Source organism: Prionailurus bengalensis, chromosome C1 (assembly GCF_016509475.1).
Source record: "Prionailurus bengalensis isolate Pbe53 chromosome C1, Fcat_Pben_1.1_paternal_pri, whole genome shotgun sequence".
NCBI classification, from domain to species: Eukaryota; Metazoa; Chordata; class Mammalia; order Carnivora; family Felidae; genus Prionailurus; species Prionailurus bengalensis.
Genome location: NC_057345.1, coordinates 24,849,724 through 24,872,606, shown reverse-complemented (window position 1 = coordinate 24,872,606; position 22,883 = coordinate 24,849,724). Strand labels below are relative to the sequence as shown.

Below are 22,883 nucleotides of genomic sequence, written 5' to 3'. Positions count from 1 at the left end.
GTTCACTCATCTCTTACCAGCTACAGCCTATAAAACTATCCTGATGACGGAGGCTAAAGATATGCTATAAGCCTCCTATGAAGAAACCCATTTACTTTTGGGGTACCTGGGTGGCTCAGGTCATGATCTCATGGTTCGTGGGTTCAAGTCCTGCATCAGGCTCTCTGCTGCCAGCATGGAGGAGCCCACAGGATCCTCTGTCTCCCTTTCTCTTTGCCCCTCACACACATGCACGCACTTGCTCGCTCTCTCTCAAAAATAAATAAACATTACGAAAAAAACAAAAAACCTATTCACTTTAAACTAAAAGGAGGAAAAAGTGGCCGATTAAGCCCAAGGCTTCAAGTATTAAACTGCTAGGAGTCAAAATCTAGCAGCAGCAACTTACATATAGCACTCACCATGTTACTGGACATTGTCCTATGAGCTTTATATGTATATATATGCTTTATATATATATATATATATATATATATTTTTTTTTTTTTTAATGTTTCTTATTTTTGAGAGAGAGAGAGAGAGACACAGACAGAGCATGAGCAGGGCAGGGGCAGAGAGAGAGAGGGAGACACAGAATCTGAAGCAGGCTCCAGGCTCTGAGCTGTCAGCACAGAGCCCAACGCGAGGCTCAAACTCATGAACCACGAGATCATGAGCTCATGACCTGGGCCAAGGTTGGACACCTAACCAAGTGAGCCACCCAGGTGCCCCAAGCTTTACATATATTAACTCATTTGTTCCTTATAATAATCCTATGAGGTATTTTCCCCATTTCACAGATGAAGGAACTGAGACATAGAGAAGCAATTTTCCCAAGGTCACACAGTTAGTAACAGCCTGAATAACAATATAATACCATCGAGTTGAATTTCCTTACAATTTTTTCTGGGACTGACATTTCACACTGGGGATTAGAAAGCAAGAATCCTACCACAATATGTGTACTTGCATACTCATTACCTCACACAGTGGTAAGTAAACAAGGGCTCAATAATCAGGTCTCAGCTCATGCACCAACAAATGTTAGTTTTCCTTAGCACTAAGAACTAAGATGGACTATGGGAACATTAATTATTAATAAGACTTAATGATCTAGAGATAATGAAAACTACATTTATCAAGCATTTATTATGTGCCAGGCACTTTGCTAACAGCTTTGCATGTACCCTATCATCTAATCCTAACCACCACATGGGGCAAATACCATGATCTCCATTTTATTCGTGATTAAACTGAAGCCTAGAAAAGATACCCATCTATCATCTAGTAAATGGGAGAGCCAGGATTCAAACCCAGGTGGAGCTAATAATCCAAAGAACCTTATTTCAGCTCATAGCTTCTATCTCTTCTTCCAAATTTAGAGATGCTAACAAGAATGGAAATGTTTGAATTTTCTCTTCACAGTCTCTAACAGATGGGCTTTCTTGGACCAACAATCAGTACCATGGGTTTATTTTAAGTTGTGGCTAAAAGGTGGTGAAGACTGTCCTTTGTTTTGTGCCTAAGAATGAAATTCATCTAAGAATGAAAGTAAGAGGAAAAAACCCTAACATTTCGGGAATTAGATAAACAGTCCGTCTAAACCTTAATCTATAAATATATAGATGACTAGTTTTGGTGGAAATCCAGTCTAATACCTGTCCTTAGTAAGTCAGGTCAATCAATGGTTAGAAAGGAGGAGGAATGGAAGATGTTGAGTGCTTGCTATGCTGATGGCCCTCCTGAAATCTTAGATTCACACTTTATACATGACCCTGTTTAATTCAGTGTGGCACATGACCCAAGAACAGAGAATCTCTCAGCTGGCTAAGGACCTAAAGAGCTGGCCTGGCACCAATAGGTCTTTAAGTAAATCAGTCAGACACTCTCCTTTGGAATGTGAGTGCGAGCTTTAGTAATGAAAATGAGAGAGAACACACAGGCAGGGCTCCAGGAGAGAACAGACACGTGAGACAGCTAATAGAAGCACTGGTCACAGAGAAAGATAAGTATGAGAATCACTGAGTCAGCAAGGAAAACCTGGACAGGGAACAAAGGCACCAGTTTCTGGGGGACATGGGGCCTGGATCTACAGCTGATTCTTTCTACTATGAGAACTGGCTATATTGTTGAGTGTCTAATCTTCATCTTCTCCTGTAAATCCTTAAACTCCAATTACTTAAAGGCAATCACAAGGTCTCTCTCTATTCCTTGCAATAAGAAAAAAAAAAACCTAATACAGGAAAGAGAATGAAGAGGAAAAGAACAATATATGCTATATGGGTGCAGGCTACTGCTTTTATAAATACATTAATAAAATAGGAATAAAAAGGAAAAAGAGATGAGTGGAAAACAAGAATGCAAACATGTCACCTCTAGGTCAACAAAACTGCGATGATCTACTGCAAATCTTGACTGATTTCCTTGCAGACAGGGCAAAAAGCAAAAGAAAGAAATAGGAATTATTATATATTATGTATTATATAACTCATTTTTGAAGTGATGTGTTAGGTAGGGGATACTGAGTGATATAGGAATGTCCTTGACAGTAATGCCAAATGCAAAATCAGAATTTACATAACCATTGCTGCTTGTGATCTCCAGGAAAAATCAAAGCAGAGACTTCCAGGCATGATGAATGGGCTTACCTCCTACTGTGAGCCAACTAGAAACTGGGCAAAATATATGAAACAACTGTTTTCAGACTGCTCAGAGTCTTGATTCCCAAGAAGGGAAACCATTGAGGTGCACCTTGAAACTTCTTGTGAGTCTCTGAGTCTGTAACTTTTCAAAATAAAAAGTTTAAAATGAAGGCAAAACACTCTAAATAAACAAAAGCAAAGAGACTTCCTCACCAGCAGACCTACACTACAAGAAACTAAAAGTTCATCAGGAAAAAGGAAAGTAACGGATGGAAAAGAATCAAGAGCACTGAAAACAGTCAGTATGTGAGTAAATAGAAAAGACTTTTTCTCATTTAAAAAAGTCTTTCAAAAATAACTGTTTAAAATAAAAATAATGTGTTGGGGCACCTGGGTGGCTCAGTCGGTTGAACATCCAACTTCGGCTCAAGTCATGATCTCACGGTTCAAGAGTTCAAGCCCCACATCAGGCTGGCTGCTGTCAGCGCACAGCCTGCTTTGGATCTTCGGTCCCCCTCTCTCTCCCTGTCCCCCTGCTCACGCTCTCTCAAAAATAAATAAACATTAAAAAAAAAAGTAAAAATAATGTGAAAAGTATATATATATATATATATATATATATATATATATATATATACACACACAGTATATAAAAACAATTACATAAAAAAACAGACTGGAGATTTGGAAGTATATTGTTATTAGGGCTTTATGTGTTAAGTGGTGGATTATTTTGAAGATGGACTGATAAGTCAAAGATGCATATTGTCAACAACGGAATCACAGCTCTCAAAGTGTGTCTAAGAATCCCTGGGAGTCCCTCAATACCATTCTGAGGCTTAACGAGGTCAGAATGATTTTCATAATAACACTAAGATGTTATTGTCTTTTCCACTTGCATTTCCACTGTGTAGGGTGCCTGTGTAAGGTGGTTCAGTCAGCTGAGCGTCCAGCTCTTGATTTTGGCTCAGGTCATGATCTTAGGTAGTGAGTTGGAGCCCCGTATCAGGGGATTCTCTGTTTGCCCCTCCTCTGCTCTCTCTCGTGCGTGTGTGCACTCTCTCTCAAAATAAACATTTTTAAAAAAGTGTACTGTGGAGTTCTCAAGAGGCTGTACGACATGATTTAGAGTGCAGAACCACAAGTGAGGATCTAGCAGTCTTCTGTTTAGCCAGGCATTAAAAGAGATTTGTAAAATGTAAATCAATGCCATTCCTTTCCCAAAATTTTTGGTTTCATTTTCAAAAAGTTATTTTTAGAGGCACCTAGCTGGCTCAGTCAGTGGAGCCTGCAACTCTTGATCTCAGGGTCATGAGTTGAAACCCCATGTAGAGGTTACTTTTTTAAGAGTTATTTTTATTTATTTACTTTTTAAATATTTATTTTTGAGAGACAGAGACAGAGACAGAGAGAGAATGTGTGGGGAAGGTGCAGAGAGAGAGAGAGGGAGACACAGAATTTGAAGAAGGCTCCAGGCTCTGAGCCATCAGCACAGAGCCCGAGGCAGGGCTCGAACCCACAAATCAGGAGATCATGACCTGAGCCGAAGTCGGACACTTAACCAACTGAGCCACCCAGGCACCCTTACTGCATTTTTTTTAAATGTTTATTTTGAGAGTGGGGGCAGAGAGAGAGATACAGACAGACAGACAGACAGACAGACAGAGAATCCCAAGCAGGCTCCACGCTGTCGGCGCAGAGCCTGACGCGGGCCTCCAACTCATGAACCATGAGGTCATGACTTCAGCCGAAATCCTTAACCAAGTTAACTTGTACATTTTACATAATTCCAATGAAAATATCATCAGAATTTTTCCTGGAGCTTAAATTTTTATTATAAAGTTAACTTGGAAGAACAAATAAGCAACAAATAGTGAGGAAAAAAATGGGGGAATGGGTGCAATGGTGTACATGACAGACTGCTGGCCTTAGTAGATGTAAATGCATATTATAAGGTCACTATAATTAAAAGGGTATAGCATTCTTCCCTGTATAGACAGAGAAGACTAAAAATAGAAGAGAAAACAACACTTTAGAAATAGATGCAACTGTATATGAACATTTAATATATAATAATCATGACCTGAACTGAAATCAAGAGACGAATACTTAACTGACTGAGCCACCCAGGTGCCTCCTCCAAAAATTATTTTTAGTAAAAACACATTATTTCTGTTAACGTGCAATGAGTTTATTATCTTAAAATATATTAATAAAAAATAATTTTTCAGTTCTTTTAATATGATTAAGTATAGACAGATGTAACCCACACAAACAAAAACACTTTTTGGGGTCCTAAATTTGCAAAAGTGTAACTGGGTCCTGAGACCAAAACCTCGTGAGAACTACTACCCTAGAACGACCATGAAAAATAAAACAAAGAGGTATAGAATGGAGATGAAATGGAATACTAAAAAATACTTTAAAAACAGCAAAAAAAGGGGACTCCTGGCTGGCTCAGTCAGTGAAGCTGTGACTCTTGATTTCAGGTCATGAGTTCAAGCCCCGTGTTGGGTGTGGATGGAACCTACTTAAAAAATTTTTTAAAAAATAAAAACTAGCGGGGCGCCTGGGTGGCTCAGTCGGTTGAGCGCCCGACTTCAGCCCAGGTCATGATCTCGCGGTCCATGAGTTCGAGCCCCGCGTCGGGCTCTGTGCTGACAGCTTGGAGCCTGGAGCCTGTTTCAGATTCTGTGTCTCCCTCTCTCTCTGACCCTCCCCTGTTCACGCTCTGTCTCTGTCTCAAAAATAAATAAACATTAAAAAAATTAAAAATAAAATAAAATAAAATAAAAAAATAAAAACTAGCAATAATAATAATAAAGAGCCTTGAAAAAAAAAGTCAAGAAAAGATGAAAGAAAAAACAAAGAACAGATAGACAAACAGAAAACAAGTAACAAGATGGCAGATTTAAAACCAACCATACTGACTGGACTCACACTTAAATTAGAAGACTGAGATTATGAGGGGTGCCTGGGTGGCTCAGTCAGTTAAGCATCCGACCTTGACTCAGGTCATGATCTCACTGTTCATAAGTTCGAGCCCCACATCAGGCTCTGTGCCAACAGCTCAGAACCTGGAGCCTGCTTTGGATTCTGTGTCTGCCTCTCTCTCTGCCCCTCCCCTGCTGGCACTCTGTGTCCCTCTCTCAAAAATAAACATTAAAAAAAAAAAAAAGAAGACTCAGATTGAGGTGGGGAGAAAAAAAAGCCATACTCAACTATATAGTGTCTACAAGACATCCACAAAGATATGAGGGGCACTGGCTGGCTCAGTTGGAGGAGTGTGCAATTCTTGATCTTGGAGTTGTGAGTTTGAGTCCCATGTTGGGGGTAGAGATTACTTAAAAAAAAAAACAAAAAAACAAACAAAGAAACACATCATGCATACAGTAGTGAAAAGAAAGTTGGAATAGTTACATTAATATGAAACAAAGTGACTCCAAAACAGAATATTAATAAAAATGTAAGTACTGAATGTTGCTAAGAGTAAAAAAAAGTTCATAATGATAAAGGTGTCAATTTATCAAGACATGTAATATTCCTATAAGTGTATGCATCCAATAGCAGAGATTCAAAACACACAAGGCAAAAACTGACAGAACTGAAAGGAAAAACATGAAAATCCACAATTAGAGTTGGAGGTATTTAAACACTCCTTTTAGTAAGAAAATCTGTAAGGATATATAATTGAACACCACCAGCAACCAACAAAACCATACTAAAATGTATAGAACACTCCACCAACATCAGAAATATATATTTTCAAGTGCACAGGGAACATTCACCAAAACAGACCATATGGTGGGCTATAAAAATAAGACTCGGCATATTTAAAAGAAGTGAACTCATACTGAGAATATTCTCTGACCACAACGGGATTAAGCTAGAAATAAGAAGATTGCTGAAGAGTCCCAAATATGTGGAAATTAAGCAACACACTTCTAATTACCCATAGGTCAAAGAAGTAATCACAAGGGAAATTAGAAATTGCTTTGAGCCAAATGAAAATGAAAATATATCAAAATTTGTGGGATGCACCTAAGTAGCACTTAAAGGGAAAACCTGTGACTTTAAATGCTTGCAGAAAATAGAAAGGTCTCAGATCAGTGATCTAACCTTCCATATTAAAAAGCTAGAAAACAAAAGCAAATTAAACCCACAGTAAGTGGAAGGAAAGAAACAACAAAGTGTAGAAAAAAATTAAGTGTAATAGCCAAAACCAATATAGAAATATGAAACTAAAAATATACTTTGGGGGAAAAAAATCAGTAAAACTGACAAACGTTAGAAATGAAACAGTGACCATCACTACAGATCCTACAGTAATTAAAGGAATCTTTAGGGAAACATTATAAATAATTTTATGCCAATAAACTCATCAACTTAGATAAAATGGACAAATTCCCTATAAGACAAAATTTTAAAATGGACTCAAAGATAAAGAAATTCTGAAAAGCCCTGAATCTTTTACATCTGTACTTTGACACCTTGCCAAAAAGAAAACTCCAGGGTTGGATGGCTTCACTAATACATTCTATCAAACATTTAAAGGAAGAAATGATACCAATCCTACATAAACTGAGAAAACATTTCCCTACTCATTTTATGAAGCCAGTATTACCACAATATTTAAACTAGAGAACAATACAAGAAAAACTAAAACCCAATACTCCTTATTAACAAGACGTAAAAACTGTTAAAAATATTAGCAAACTGAATTAAGGATAATTCATGAAGATCAATGAGTTTATCCAAGGAATGCAGTTGGCATAAGAGTCAAAAATCAAGGGGCGCCTGGGTGGCGCAGTCGGTTAAGCGTCCGACTTCAGCCAGGTCACGATCTCGCGGTCCGTGAGTTCGAGCCCTGCGTCGGGCTCTGGGCTGATGGCTCAGAGCCTGGAGCCTGTTTCCGATTCTGTGTCTCCCTCTCTCTCTGCCCTTCCCCCGTTCATGCTCTGTCTCTCTCTGTTCCAAAAATAAATAAACGTTGAAAAAAAAAGATTAAAAAAAAAATCAATAAATGTAATACACCATGTTACAGAAAAAAGGAGAAATACCAATATGACCTTCTAAATAAATGCAGAAAATTCAACTAACAAAATTCACCACCCATTTATGATAAAAACTCCAATCAAACTACAAACAGAAGGGGAACTTCCTCAACCAAACTACCAATAGAAGGGGAACTTCCTCAAACCTGAACAAAGGGTATCTATGATAAATACACAGCTAATATCAGTTAATTTACTAGAGATCCTAGCCAGTGCAATAAGGCAAGAAAAGTAAACAAAAGGCCTATATAGATGGGAAAAGAAGAAACAAGCTGTCCTTATTTGCAGATATTATCATGTTAACACAGATAATCCTAAGAGATTTATTAAAAAGTTACCAAAAGTATCAAAACCACAATAAGATATCACCTCATACCAGTGAGTATCAAAACAACAAAAAATAACAAGTATTGGCAAGGATGTGGAGAATAGGGAACCTTTGTGCAGTATTAATAGGAATGTAAATTGGTACAACCACTATGGAAATGGTATGGAGGTTCCTCAAAAAATTAAAAATAGAAATACCCTATGACCCAGTAATTCCACAACTGGGTAATTACCCACAGAAAATGAAAACACCAATTTGAAATGATATATGCACCCCTATATTTATTGTGGCATTATTTACAATAGCTAAGATATGGAAGCAACCTGTCTATAATAGATGAATGGATAAAGAGATGTCACACACGTGGGGTGCCTGGGTGGCTCAGTCGGTTGGGTGTCCGACTTTGGCTCGGGTCATGATCTCATGGTCTGTGGGTTTGAGCCCCATGTCGGGCTCTGTGCTGACGGCTCAGAGCCTGGAGCCTGCTTCAGATTCTGTGTCTCCCTCTCTGCCCCTCCCCTGCTCACACACTGTCTCTTTCTCTCCAGATATAAACATTAAAAAAAAAAGTTTAGAAAAAAAGATGTCACACACACACACACACACACACACACACACACATATACACACACAGAGGAATATTAGTCAGCCATAAAAAAGACTGAGATCTTATCATTTGCAACAAAATAGATAGACCTAGATGGTATAATGCTGAACAAAATAAGTCAGAGGACAAATACCATGAGTTCACTTATATATGGAATCTAAAAACAAAACAAACAAACAAAACAAAAATCTCAAAAAGACTCTTAAACACAGAGAGTAAACTGTTAATTGCCAGCAGGAAGGCAGGTGGGGAAATGGGTGAAATAAAGGAGATTAAGAGGTACAAATTTCCAGTTATAAAATAAATAACTCATGGAGATGAGAAGTACAGCATATAGAATATAGTTAATAATATTGAGTAACACTGTATGATGGCAGATGGTGACTACACTTATGGTGGTGACCATCTATTACATTATAAAAAAGCATTAGGATACCGATGAATTTAACAAAATATGTACAATAAAAACGACAAAATGTTATTGACAGAAAAAAAGCTACTGACAGAAATTAAAGAGGCCATAAATAAATGGAGAAATATATCCTGTTCACAGGTTAGAAGGCTTACTATTGTTATGATGTCAGTTCTCCCCAAACTGATCTATTATAGATTCAACACAATCCCAATGAAATACCCAACAGGTGTTTTTGAACAAACTGACAAGCTAAAGTTAATTTTTAAGAAAATTATAGAAATCTAAACAATTTCAAGACTTGCTCTACAGTTATAGTAATCAAGACAGTAGAATATTGGCATAAAACATATATATATATACATATATATATACATATATATACACACACATATATATATACATACACACACACACACACACACACACATATATATATATATATATATATATATCAAACAAAATAGAGAATTCAGAAACCCATGGAAAGGATAATCTATTCAAAAAATTTAGAACTAAATATTCATATACAAAAAATAACCCTTAAGCCTTTGCAGTATAAAACCCACAATAAATAGTATGATCACTTTGCAAAAGTTTTACAAACCCTATATGATTCAGCAATTCCATTCCTAATCATTTACCCTGGAGAAATGAAAACACATATCCATACAAAAACCCATGTATGACTGTTCATAGATGCTTTATCCATAACAGCCAAAAACTAGAGACACAGATGTCTTTCAACAAGTGACTAGATTAAACTACAGTATATTAATACAAGGAAAAATTCAACGGCAAAAGTACAGAACTACTGATACACATAGCAACATGGATAAATATCTTAAAATTATTCCAAGTAAAAGAAGCCAAACACAAAAGAGCACATACTGCATGATTCCATTTATATGAAACTCTAGAAAAGACAAATCTAATTATAGTGACCAAAAAGAAATCAGTGCTTTCCCAGTGCAGGAGTGGGATAGAGACAAAATGACTGAGATGGAGCGCAGGGAAAATTTGGGGGATGGTGGGAATGTTCTATCAATCTTGATTGTTGTGATGCTTTAATAGGTGCATAACTTTGTCAAAGTTCAGCAAAAAGTACCCTTAAAATGGGTGCATTTTAGGGGTGCCTGGGTGGCTCAGTCAGTTAAGTGCCTAACTCTTGATTTTGGCTCAGGTCGACCTCACGGTTTGGGAGTTCAAGCCCCACATTGGGCTCCATGCTGGCAGCATGGAGCCTTGCTTGGGATTCTCTCTCTCCCTCTCTTTCTGCCCCTACCCCACTTGCTCTCTCTCTCAAAATAAATAAATAAACTTAAAAAAAAAGCCACTATAAAATGGGTGCATTTTGTTGCATGTAAAGTATAGATCAATAAATCTGATTAAAAACACAGGTCAAGGCATACATCCAGAGAAACAGAGATTGACTGCATGAGTTTATCTTCTCCTACTCCTAACATCCCTTACTAAATTAGAAAAAAAAAGACTCAAATAGATGGTCTTAGCAACCATCTAAAGAAACTAGAAAAAGACCAAATGAAACCCAAAGTAAGCAGAAAAAAAGGGCATAGTAAATATCAGAATGGAAATCAATGAAATAGAAAACAGAAAAATAGAGAAAAATCAGTGAAACAAAAGCTGGATTCTTTTTTAAAGAAGGAATTACATAATAGTGTTCATAAATTTTTAGCCAGACTGATTAGAAGAGAGAAAACACAATTACTGATACCAAGAATGGGAGGATGACATCACTAAAGAAAACTATATAAAAGGCTAATGAGGGAATGTTATTAACTTCCTGCTAATAAATTTAACAACTCGGATGAAATAGTCAAAGTCCTTGAGAGACCACCAAAGCTCACCCAGGAAGAGATACCATTTCTTCTATATAAACTCTTCTGGAAAATTTGAAGAGGTAGAAATAGTTCCTAATTCATTCTTTGAGACCAACATTACTCTGATACCAAGACCAGATCAAGAGATTATAGAGAAGTATAAAACAATACCCCTTAAGGCAGATATGAAAATTCATAACAAAATTTTAACAAATCAACCCAGTGCTATCATTATAAGGATAACACCTTAAGACCAAGTGCAGAATGCATAAGACTAGGAATGCAAAACTGGCTTAACATTAGAAAATCAAATAATACAATTCTCAATTAATGGACTTTAAAAAACACAACAACACTGTATGATCATCTCAACAGATGCAGAGGAAGTATTTAATAAAATCCAACATCTATTTCTAATATAACTCTCAACGAGCTATAAATAGGAGAGAACATCCTAAAGTTGATAAAGGTATCTAAGAGAAACCTAAAATAATAATTAATGGTGAAAGACTAAATGTCTTCTTCCTAAGATCAGCAACAAGTTGCTTGTACTACTTGTATTAAACACTGTACTGGAGGTTCTAGCCAGTGCAATATGGCAAGAAAAGCCAATAAAAAGCATCCATATTTGAGGGAGCAAGTAAAAATGTGTTTATTTGCTGATGACATGATCACAGATGTAGAAACTGATGCAATCTACAAAATAGGTACCAAAACAAACTAGTGAATTTAGCAAAGCTGCAGAATGTAAGGTCAATGTACAAAAATCAACTGAATTTCTATACACCGGCATGAACAATCCTTTGTAAATATGGGAGGATCTGGAATTTATACACTGCTGGTGAGAATATAAAATGGTACAACCACTTTGGGAAATAGTTTGGTAGTTTCTTAAAACAAACAAAAACAAAAAACAGCTAAACATACACCTACAATCTGATCCAGTCATTTTACCACTAGATTTTTACTCAAGAGAAATGAAAGCATATCCATACAAAGATTTGTACATGAATGTTCATAACAGCTTTATTTGTAATAGCCAAAATTTGGAAACAACCCAAATACCCATCAATAGGTGAACGGATAAACAGACTGTGGTATATTTATATAATGGAATACTACTCAGCGATGAATAGGAATAAACTATCAAAATGATGAATTTCAAAATAATTATGCTTCAAGAAAGAAGCTAGTATATACTATATGATTCCGTTTACATAAAATTCTAGAAATTACAAACTATAGTGACAGCAGATCAGTGGTTGCCTGGGGAATAAAGGAGTCAAGGAAAGGTAGGAGGGAGGACCAGAAAGAGACACAAAGAAAATTTGGGGTGTGGTATGTTTATCTCAATTGCATGAGTTTCATGGGTGTATACAAATGTCAAAACTCGACAAGTTGTATACTTTAAATTTGTGCAGTTTACTAAATTTCAATTACAATAAAAAAGAAACAAAATCTTGAGATAAGAAATTAGTTCATAAATAAGAACAACACAATATGCAAAGGGAACAAAACAGGAAAAGGCTCTCAGAAATCATAAATGTGAATATAAAAATAAAGAAGTCAAGGGGCGTCTGGGTGGCTCAATCTGTTAAGCACCACACTTGTAGTTTCAACTCAGGTCATGATCTCATAGTTTCATGAGTTTGAGCCCCACATCTGGCTCTCTGCTGGCAGCACAGAGCCTGCTTGGGATTCTCTCTCTCTCCCTCTCTCTCTGCCCCTCCCCTGCTCATGCTGTCTTTGTCTCTATCAAAATAAACTTAGAGGGGCACCTGGGTGGCGCAGTCGGTTAAGCGTCCGACTTCAGCCAGGTCACGATCTCGCGGACCGTGAGTTTGAGCCCCGCGTCAGGCTCTGGGCTGATGGCTCAGAGCCTGGAGCCTGTTTCCGATTCTGTGTCTCCCTCTCTCTCTGCCCCTCCCCCGTTCATGCTCTATCTCTCTCTGTCCCCAAAATAAATAAATGTTGAAAAAAAAAAAAACTTAGGAAAAAAAAAAAAAAGGAAAGAAGTCAGTAAGAAAAAAATATCCCAGCAAGTAGAACACTTTGCATAATATAATGGATAAAGAGAAGACCCTAAGAACTTCCAGAGAGAAAAAGACAGTTACACAAAAAGGAATAAAAATTAAATTAATAAAAGACTTCTTAACAAGAAGACTAGATGTAGGTCTCCAAAATTCTGAATAAAAATGATTTTCCATTTAGAATTCTCTACCAAACTACCAATCAAGTATGGCAATAAAGACGTTTTCAGATACAGAGGGCCATCCAAATTTATGTCACACTTTCTTAGAAATTCTCAGAGAAGGTGCTCCACCAAAACAGATCAAGAGGAAGAAATAGGGGTCCAGGAACAGGAGTCAACTGAGGAGGGCAGCAAAAAGAAATACCAGGATGATAGCTCTGCAGCAAAGCTGGAGAACAAGCAGTATAAATTGGAGCAGAAGGACACAAGGCTCTAGGAAGGTCTCCAGAAAAAATTATTAAAGGAATTGATAGATTACTAGGTATGTTTGTGCATTTGTAGAGGGGCACAACCCAGACACACAGACAACATAGATAAGGATATAAACTGCAAAAAGATTAAAGACAAATTAATTTGTAGTTTAAAAAATAAGTGAGGTAGGGGCACCTGGGTGGCTCAGTCACTTGAGCATCTGACTGGCTCAGGTCATGATCTCATGGTTCATGAGTTCAAGCCCCACATCTGGCTCACTGCTATTAGCGCAGAGCCTGCTTTGGATCCTTTGTCCTCTTCTCTCCCCTGCCTGTGCTCGCCCTCTCTCTCTCTGTCAAAAATAAACATTAAAAAAAATAATAATAAATAAAAAATAAGTGAGAGCATGAATTACTCCAGAAAAATAAATTATTCAAGAAAATGAAACTATAGTATCGTGCTTGGCTTGGCAGTGAACGATATTTACATAGTTGTAATACTGATGAATACTTAACCACCATAAGGGCAGCTACTCCCAGAAAACAGAAAATAACAAGTGCTGGGAGTGCAGAGAAACTGGAATCCTTGTGCACTACTGGTGGGACTGTAAAATAGTACAACCACTATGTTAAACAGTAAGGAAGTTCCTCAAAAACTTCAAAGTAGAACTACCATACCATCTAGCAATACTTCTGGGTACATATCCAAAAGAATTGAAAGCAGGGTCTTGAGGAGATATCTGCACACCCATGTTCACAGCAGCATCATTCACAATAGCCAAGAAATGGAGGCAACTCAAATGTCTATTGAAGGATGAATGGATAAACAAACTGTGGTATATACATGGAATGGATTATTATTCAGCCATAAGAAGGAAGGAAATTCTGACACATGCTACACCACGGAGGACATTATACTAAATGAAATAAGCCAATCACAAAAAGGTAAGTGCTGTTTGACTCCACTTATATGAGGTATCTAAAATAGGCAAATTCACAGAAACAGAAATTAGCATGGCAGTTACCAGGGTTTATAGGGAAGGGGAAAAGGCTAGTTGTTTTATAATGGGTTTGATAAGATAAGAAAGTTCTGTAGATGTTTTACAACAATGTGAATAAACTTGACACTACTGAACTGCACACTTAAAAACTGTTTAATTGTGGGGTGCCGGGGTGGCTCAGATGGTTGTGTCTGACTCTCGGTTTCAGCTCAGGTCATGATCTCACAGTTCACTGAGTTCAAGCCCAGCATTGGGCTCCATGCTGACAGTGAGGAGCCTGCTTGGGATTCTCTCCCTCTCTCTTTCTCTGTCCCTCCCCTGGTCACGTTCTCCCCTCCACCCCAACTCTCTCTCTCTCAAAATAAATAAATAAACTTAAAAAAATGATTTAATTGGTCAATTGGTATTACTTTTCTTACCATAATTTAAAAAAAGATTAATGGGGTCATGTCAGAAGACACAGGAGCCCACTTGAAGGAAGGAGTCCCCACTGGTCAAACTTGAGACAAACAGAATTTTAAAAAGTAATGACTATATATAATGACCACTGTAACATTAATTTTTAAGAATCTATGAGGTAATAGTGATACTAAAAAAATCTTTATAGAAGAATGGAAGGTATTCATTGCAAAAGAAATTATATTAGAAATTATTTAGAAAATGAATACTTTCTATGCAATTCTCTGTGTAGTAGCTGTTAGGCAAGGATCATCAATGAATACTAAAACAATTAAGAATTGTTGTGGAACAGGATATTCAAATGATACCAAAGCAACACCCACAGATGACTTACTAATTACAAAGGGGAAAATGCACCTTACAATGGAAAGATATGACAGTTAACACTTTAACAAAGTGATCAAACTTAGCATCACTGTTAGAACACCATGCCAAAAAGAAAAAAAGAACACCCTGTTACTGTGTGGTGTCCCCTAATCTGATAAAGATCGAATACATAACAGTGCCTATGAATTATACCAGTCAAAAATGCTTACTCTGAATCTAAACCCTCCTCCAGATCCAACTTCCAATATATAGGAAATACAGGGGATAGAGGAACAAGTTAAATGACACCACAGGGAAACAATCAGACACAATTCAGAATGTGAGACAATCTACAAAACAAGTGACCTAGATTAAGAGAGACTAAGGAGACAATAATTAAACACGTGAACCTTGATTCGATCCTGTTTGAACAGTTTACAAGAAGACATTTTTGGGACAACTGGGGAAACTGGAATATAAACTAGATACTAGATGATTTTTAAAAATCATGATCAAGTATATATTTCCAATAAACATAAATAAAAAATGTTTGACCTCACTAATTATTAAAACAAAATATGTTAAAATTTACCTATCAAATTGGTGACAATAAAAATTAATACATTTTTTGGGGGGCAGGACAATCTGGTAACATGTAACAGAGGTTTTTAAAATATTTATATACTTTACCCAGCAATTCCACTTCTAGGTATTCATCCTATAGAAATAAGAGTTGTACATAAATATTTATTGACCAGAATGTTCACTGCAGCATTACTAATGAAAATGGGCACAACCTAATTATCCAAATGGAATAATAAATTATATAATACTTTGTAATCATTAAAAATCTTAATTTGAGATAATTAACATGAAAAGGTCCTTAGAAGACATTAAGTATATGGAAGAGAATAGTTATTTTTTGTGATCCCAGAGGGCACAACTAGGAACTACCACTGGAAACTATAGGGAAGTAGAGTTTGTCTCAGTGTAAGGAATAACTTTCTAACAATCAGAATTTTTTAAACAATGAATGGCCTGCTTCATGAGTTAATGAGTTTTGTGTTATTAGAATTCTAAGCAAAAGCTGAATGGTCACTTGGCAAAGATATATAGAACAGATTTATATGTTAGGAGATTAAAGAGAAGATCTTAATGCTCCTTTTCTACTCTAAGAACTTATAATTCCATATAAAGTTTTCCATTAGCTGGAATGTCAGGAAGGAAGTAGTTGGTAATTCTTTGTAAATGCTATTAAAGACTCACCTGGCATTAAACTAAAAAGAGATTATATTTATATTAGAATACTGGAGTTGAAGGATGACTTGTATTATCATATTCTGTATCAATAACATACACATTATTGATAAAGTGAAAGAACATTAACCCAATGGAGAGAACTCAAACTGAATTGACAGGAACTACATTACTAATTTCTCTGTTTCTAATAAAGAACCTGGAGAGTTATACTTTTCCAAGGTGAAATAGCACTTAACATATCAAAAAGGACAGGAGGCACTATATGCTTCCTCTTTTTGTTTCTGGCTACTCTTTACTTCATATATAAATAGAGGAGGAATAAAATATATCCCCACTCTCCTCTGCAATTTTGTACAGAATCTTTAAACTTTGGACGCATGAGTAGTGGGCAGTGGGAAGTAACACAAAAACATGGTATCACACTGGGTTCCTGGAAAGCAGAAGCAAGTGCTAGAGGACTCTGAAATTTTTAGAATAAAACTGGTGATGATGGCAATTCAAAAAAGAATCCCCTAAAAAACACACTTAAAAAATAATAATAATGACCTTTTATTATGGATATTTTCAAATACACACCAAAGTAGAAAATATAGGGGCGCCTGGGTGGCTCAGTTGGTTAAGCATCCGACTTCAGCTCAGGTCATGATCTCACAGTCCGTGAGTTTGAGCATGTGTCGGGTTCTGTGCTGATGGCTCAGAGCCTGGAGCCTGCTTCAGATTCTGTGTCTCCCTCTCTCTCTGCCCCTCCCCCTCCCACTCTGTCTCTCAAAAATGAATGTTTCAAAAAAAATTAACAAAAAACAAAGTAGAAAATATAATGAATCCCCACATAACTATCACTCAGCTTAATTAATCAACATTTTGTAAAAGTTGTTCCCTCTAATTTTCCAGGGTTTTGGCTTTTTTTTTAAGAGTTGAAAACAAACACCTGACATCATACTACTTTACCTATAAAAACTTCAGTTTGAAAGATACCCTTTCTTGCAAATAACACCAAGTATTCAATAAATGTTGGCTGCTAGGTACTGTTAGTGGCTAGGTACTGTTCTGTGCATTATACTTGTGCTTACAAGTATTAATTTTCACATATGCTAAACCTCATTATTATACCCATTTTGCAAATGAGAAAACTGAGTTTTATTGGCTCAGGTCACAGAGCCAGTAAGCAGTGGAGTTAGGGTATGAACCCAGAAGTTAACTCTAGATTAGACTTTACTCTCTCAACCACTAAAGTATGCTGTCTTTCCCCTATGCATGTTATTCTAGCTGTTTCTTATGGGATACAGATTATTATGGTAAAGTGGGAGAGGAACTGCTAAGTGGGAAAGAGACTGGAAAGACGCTGTAACATGAGTAGCTGCTCATTGCGTTTCTTGTGAAATTTTCTCTTCTAAATGCCCCAAACGAGAAGGGAAATATAATTGGGTATCATCAGTGTGAATTGCCTAGGACATAAAAGAAAGTCACCTCACAGAGGGAAAAGCAATGCTCAAGTCTCTTCCACAGAGGTTAAACACACACAAACTTCTTTCAATCTGCCCCTCCAGTTAATGACCCGCAGCGAGGGGGTCTGGGCCAATGGGAGAGGGGTGTCTCTAGTTCCACCAGACCTTTAAAATGGTTCAAACAAGGGGCACGTGGGTGGCTCAGTTGGTTAAGCATCCTACTCTTGATTTTGGCTCATGCCATGATCACACAGTTCATGAGTTTGAGCCCTGTGTCGGGCTCTGTGTTGACAGTGTGGAGCCTACTTGAGAGTCTCTTTCTCGCCCTCTCTCTCTCTCTAAATAAATAAACTTAAAAAAAAACCAAAACTTTAAAATAGTTCAAACAAAGAGATCTCACAAGCAGAGGGCTGAGCCATCAGTACAAGCAGTATTTGATTCCTTAATGAAGTCTTTGAAGAAAAAATAAAAGGACCTGGAAAAAAAACTTCTTCTGGCTGATGCCTCAGTTCCAAAACTACTAATTAAAGATTTGTTTAAAAAAAAAAAAAAAAAAGGGATGGGAGTAGTCTCCTCCGAATCTTTGGTCAAGAATTCTCCTAAAACTCTTACTAGTAATTTATGACAGATCTTAGAATAACAGAATTATTTTCCCCATGGAGCCTACCTAGGGTGTCCTCCACTCTCCCCAAACACAAACAGAAGGGCTTCTTCCTTGTTCCTAGTGCACGTTATACATAATTCTCTTAGAACACTAATCAATATTGTGGCATAATCATCTTTACCTTCTCTGGACTATCAATTCCTAGAAAGCTAGGACCCTACTTTGGTCCTCTTTACGTTTCAAATTCCTAATCTTCAAACCTAGCACCACTGAAAATATTTGAGGAAGATTTGCTAAATGAATAGAGAAAGAAGCTGAGGATGACCAAATATGGAGTGATATTTAGGAGAAGATAACTTTTATCAGTACCTCTCTAACCTCAGCCCCTTCAGTATAGCCCACAAGTTCCCCTCCCTTTAGGAGTTTTCCCACCAGCTACTAGTCCAGGATGAATGATAACAGGGCCTATATCTTTTGAGGGCTGGAGAAAGAATCCGGCCACTTTGCTTTGTAGTAGCTTTTAATGAACTAGGGAGAACTCAGCTTGAAGAATCTGGAAGGTAGTCAAAACCTTTTAGGAGCTTTTATTCAAATGCAAATACAGAATATTATTTGAAATGCCTGCCTTTTTACATTTAAATCCTGAAGGAAACAGGGAAAATAAATAATTCTATATAAAACACTAGTGATTACTAAGCAGCCCTTGGTCATCCACTTCTATTTTTCAGACAAAAAAATTCCCTATCAGAAAACTACAGGTCTGGTTACAGCCCTCAGCCATGGAAGACGCACTCTTCACATAGTGGTATGAGTCTCCTTGGACCCCTCTCTAATACAGGTTAGCCAAACCACTTGGGGAATTATTTGGTTAGGCAATCTTTTAAAGTAAAAATCTTTGGGTAAAGAAGTTATCTTTCTCATTGATTTTAGAAAATTCAAAATAATCTCCCAGTTTAATCTATATTACACTGGAAAAAAAAAAGAAGTCCCATCACATCTTTTACATGCCATTCTCTGGTTACCATGTTACCTTGGTTAGTGTCCTTTGGGTGTTCTATATGAGCAATGACTTCCTTGAGATAACTTTGCTTCTGCTTTTCTAGATCTGATTGTGAAAACGTCGGAACATTAGTCCTTGAACAAAGCAAACCGGGAGGAAAAACAGCCCATTAGAACCATGAGTGTAGTGTTTATAGAGAGAAGTCATATATTGCTGATCAGTTAGAACAACTAACTTTCAGAGGCAAAATACTCTTTAAGATCCAGTGACAGAAGACAGTGTTAGTCACATAGTATAAAGCTGAAATCAAGTATGGAGCTGAGAAAAAAAGGAAGATGAGAAACAGATACAACCTCCTGTTAACAAGGCATAGGAAAGTGAAGATTATCCAGTCCCCAGAGAAAGTAAGCACTTGTTGAGTAATTCAAGGTTAATCAAGAAATAACTTCACAGAGCCACAGAAAAACTCAAAGAGATAAAGACCAAAAAGAACCAGCTGGGTGTGGCAGTTAGAATACTGGTGACCTTGGCAAGAACAATTTTTGGCCCTTGCTCATCCTGTTTGCACTGTACTATGGAGTCAGTGGATTAGAATATGGAGATGATAAATTCGTAACTGTTCTAAGTAGCCTGATTTGGCTCTTTGGTATAACTTCCACTGTAAGTAATTCACCAAGTTTCCCTCAATTGTGCAAAGAAAACAAAACAAACAAAAAAACTGGGATTAAGGATAGCAGTCAAAGGAAACTTTAGCCTTATTTCTAATACATTAAAAAGAATTTAAAGCAGAGGAGAGCCTGGGTGGCTCATTTGGTTAAGCTTCCGACTCCTGACTTCAGGTCAGGTCATGGTCTAGTGGTTTGTGGGTTTGAGCCCTGCATAGGGCTCTGTGCTGGTGGTGCAGAGTGCTTGGGATTCTCTCTCTCCCTCTGCCCTGTGTGCTTTCTCTCTCTCTTTCAAAATAAACTTAAAAAAAATTTAAAGCAAAATAAATATAATATCTGTGTAATAAAAAAATTTTTTTTAATCCCTTTGTAGGGAAGTCAATCTGACTCAACCTAAAAAATAGCTCTGCTATGGGGCACCTGGGTGGCTCAGTCGGTTAAGCATCTGACTTCGGCTCAGGTCACGATCTCACAGTTTGTGGGTTTAAGCCCCGCGTCGGGCTCTGTGCTGACAGCTTGGAGCCTGGAGCCTGCTTCGATTCTGTGTCTCCCTCTCTCCCTCTGCCCTTCGCCTGTTCACACTCTGTCTCCCTCTCTCTCAAAAATAAATAAACATTAAAAAAAAAAAAAAAAAAAAAGCTCTGCTAATTGAAAAGGCCCATGTAGAGACACTGCCATCTCCTGGCAACAAGAGAACAGATTGTAAAGTGACCCAAATCTGCAACCTCTACTAGAATTTTCCCTCAAGGACAGCTGCATTCAAGTTGGAAGAGATGACTAAATGATCTTCTCATAGTTGTATTTTAATGTTTGTGTTCAAATTATTCTAACTTCCTATCGTACCTGTGACCAGGCTTCCCCATACACAGGAAAAGAAATCTTACATTTATACAGTGTTTTCACTAATAGGTCTTTCTGACTCTTCAAAATAACTGTGAGAAACAGCAGGGAAGGCATCATTCGCCTCATTTTGTTGACAAATAAACATAGATTATTTGACTTGCCCAAGGTTAGACAGCTACACGTTAGTGGTCTCAGAACTTAAAGTATGCTTACTCCTGGTGCATGGTGTTATTCCACATTAAGGGGAAATGGAGGAGTGGAAGACAGAAATTGAAGAGAACCAACAGAAACCAGAATATTATCATACTGTTACCTTCTTTTGGCTTGCAGAACAGGTATGACTTTGCCTAGTCTTCTCTCGTTGACTTTCGGCTTCCCAGAATCCTTGTCAAGAACATTCTGCTTTCATTCAAAGCAGAAGATAGTCATAAAAAAAAAAAAAACAAAAAACTGAAAACACCATTTACAGACATATTCTTAAACTATTAGGCTACAAAGGCATATTCCTGTACCCTACTGTGTAACAAGCACTATAGCAGATGCCTTCAATGAGATAATAACTAATTTTAAGGAAAAGAAAGAAACCCTAAGTTGTATGTCCATTTGACAGGGAATCAGGCTTAAAGAGGTTAGGTAAATTGTCGAAGATTTTTTAGCTCTTCAGTGGCTGATCAGGTGCTGTATCTCATTTAGCATAGCAACCAGAGATTGAGACTTAGGGTTAAAACCCCCAAAAAAGGAAAAGTAATAGTAATATCATCATTATCTTAGTAATTAGCCAATAATAGCAATTTAATAGTATATACCAGTTACCATATAGACATTATTTCATTAATCCTTACCATATATGTGTGAAGTATTATTTAGTCCAATTTATAGATAAGAAATATGAGAGAACAGAGAGGCTAAATAATTTTCCCAAGGTCACAGTTCTAGTCAGGGTTCAAATCCCAATTTGTTTGATGAATACAAAGCTTTGCTATACAGCTTGTGAATGAAAATAATTTTTCTCTTTACCTTGAAAAAATATACGTACTTTGTTTGATGAACTGGAAACAACTGGAAACGTCATTTCACAATTTGATTTATGTGATCCATTTTTCCAGGATGACCCCAAATGAGGAGTCTCTGAATTGTCCAAGATCTGAGAGAATACAGGTGTAGCTTTCTTACTGTCAGGCATATTTTTATCAGACACAGTTTGCTGAAAGTTACTGTCTGGAGAAGAGAGCGGGGGCATATCCCAAGCAGAATTATTGGGACTGATCCCTTCAGACTCAGTGCAGAGTTTGCTCTCATTTGGGCTAAGACCATCTTCTCTCATCTCTTCCCCAAGGGAGGAGGGCTTTTCAAGATCTTTGGATAAATCAGTCTTGTCCTTATCAAGCACAGCATCACAAACTGTTGGATTAAATGGTGCAACTGTTACTTTTACAAGATTCTTTTCTAGTGCAAAGTGTCTGTTTAACGGTTTAGTAGGAGTTGGGCCATGACCAACTGATGTACTTAGTTGAGGTAGTTTTAAGAGGCCAGGGGTCTCAGCTACTGGTCCCAAGGTGTATGATGAATTTTTCTCTTGGGAAGTATCAAATAGAATTTGATCCCCTTTCCCTCCCTTTTCAACGTGACTGCTGTCATCTTTAAGCAACCCTCCTCCCCAAGAAAAGTGCTCATTTGATAGGTCATCATCCTTCAAGAGCTCCTGAATATCTTCCTCTGTGAAACTGAAATGGCCATCATCTTCTTCTCCCTCAGACAGATCCAGCAAGGAGTCATCCAATCCATCCTCATCCGAGGAGCCCCATGAAAATGGGGCATTGTCTTTAGGCAAAAGAGAAGTCCCAGAAGACTGTTCAGAGGGCACTAGTGAGCAAGTCATATCTGGAAAAATAAGAAACAGTTTCACCAAGGTACAGGAAATCCCTATATCAACTTCTGTTTTATAGAGTGGTAGTATCCTAATATTTCAAATTCTTTGCACCATGACTTATAACA

The 22,883-nt window shown here is 37.3% G+C and overlaps 1 protein-coding gene across 6 annotated transcripts in view; it reads right to left on the bottom strand.

The window, feature by feature from the left end:
* LOC122482112 (S100P binding protein) overlaps nt 1-22,883 on the bottom strand; it is a 35,406-nt gene that overhangs the window by 5,468 nt on the left and 7,055 nt on the right. For 3 of the 6 annotated variants that reach the window (XM_043578638.1, XM_043578636.1, XM_043578637.1), the window contains 3 exons: nt 21,925-22,769; nt 21,202-21,290; nt 19,411-19,514 (listed from right to left, as the gene is read on the bottom strand). In XM_043578638.1, coding sequence (XP_043434573.1) covers nt 19,411-19,514; nt 21,202-21,290; nt 21,925-22,767 — 1,036 coding nt within the window. In that variant the 5' untranslated portion in view covers nt 22,768-22,769. Of the gene's footprint in view, nt 1-15,761; nt 15,790-19,410; nt 19,515-21,201; nt 21,291-21,924; nt 22,770-22,883 lie in introns of all 6 variants that reach the window. The other 3 variants (XM_043578640.1, XM_043578639.1, XM_043578641.1) reach the window with 2 other exon arrangements.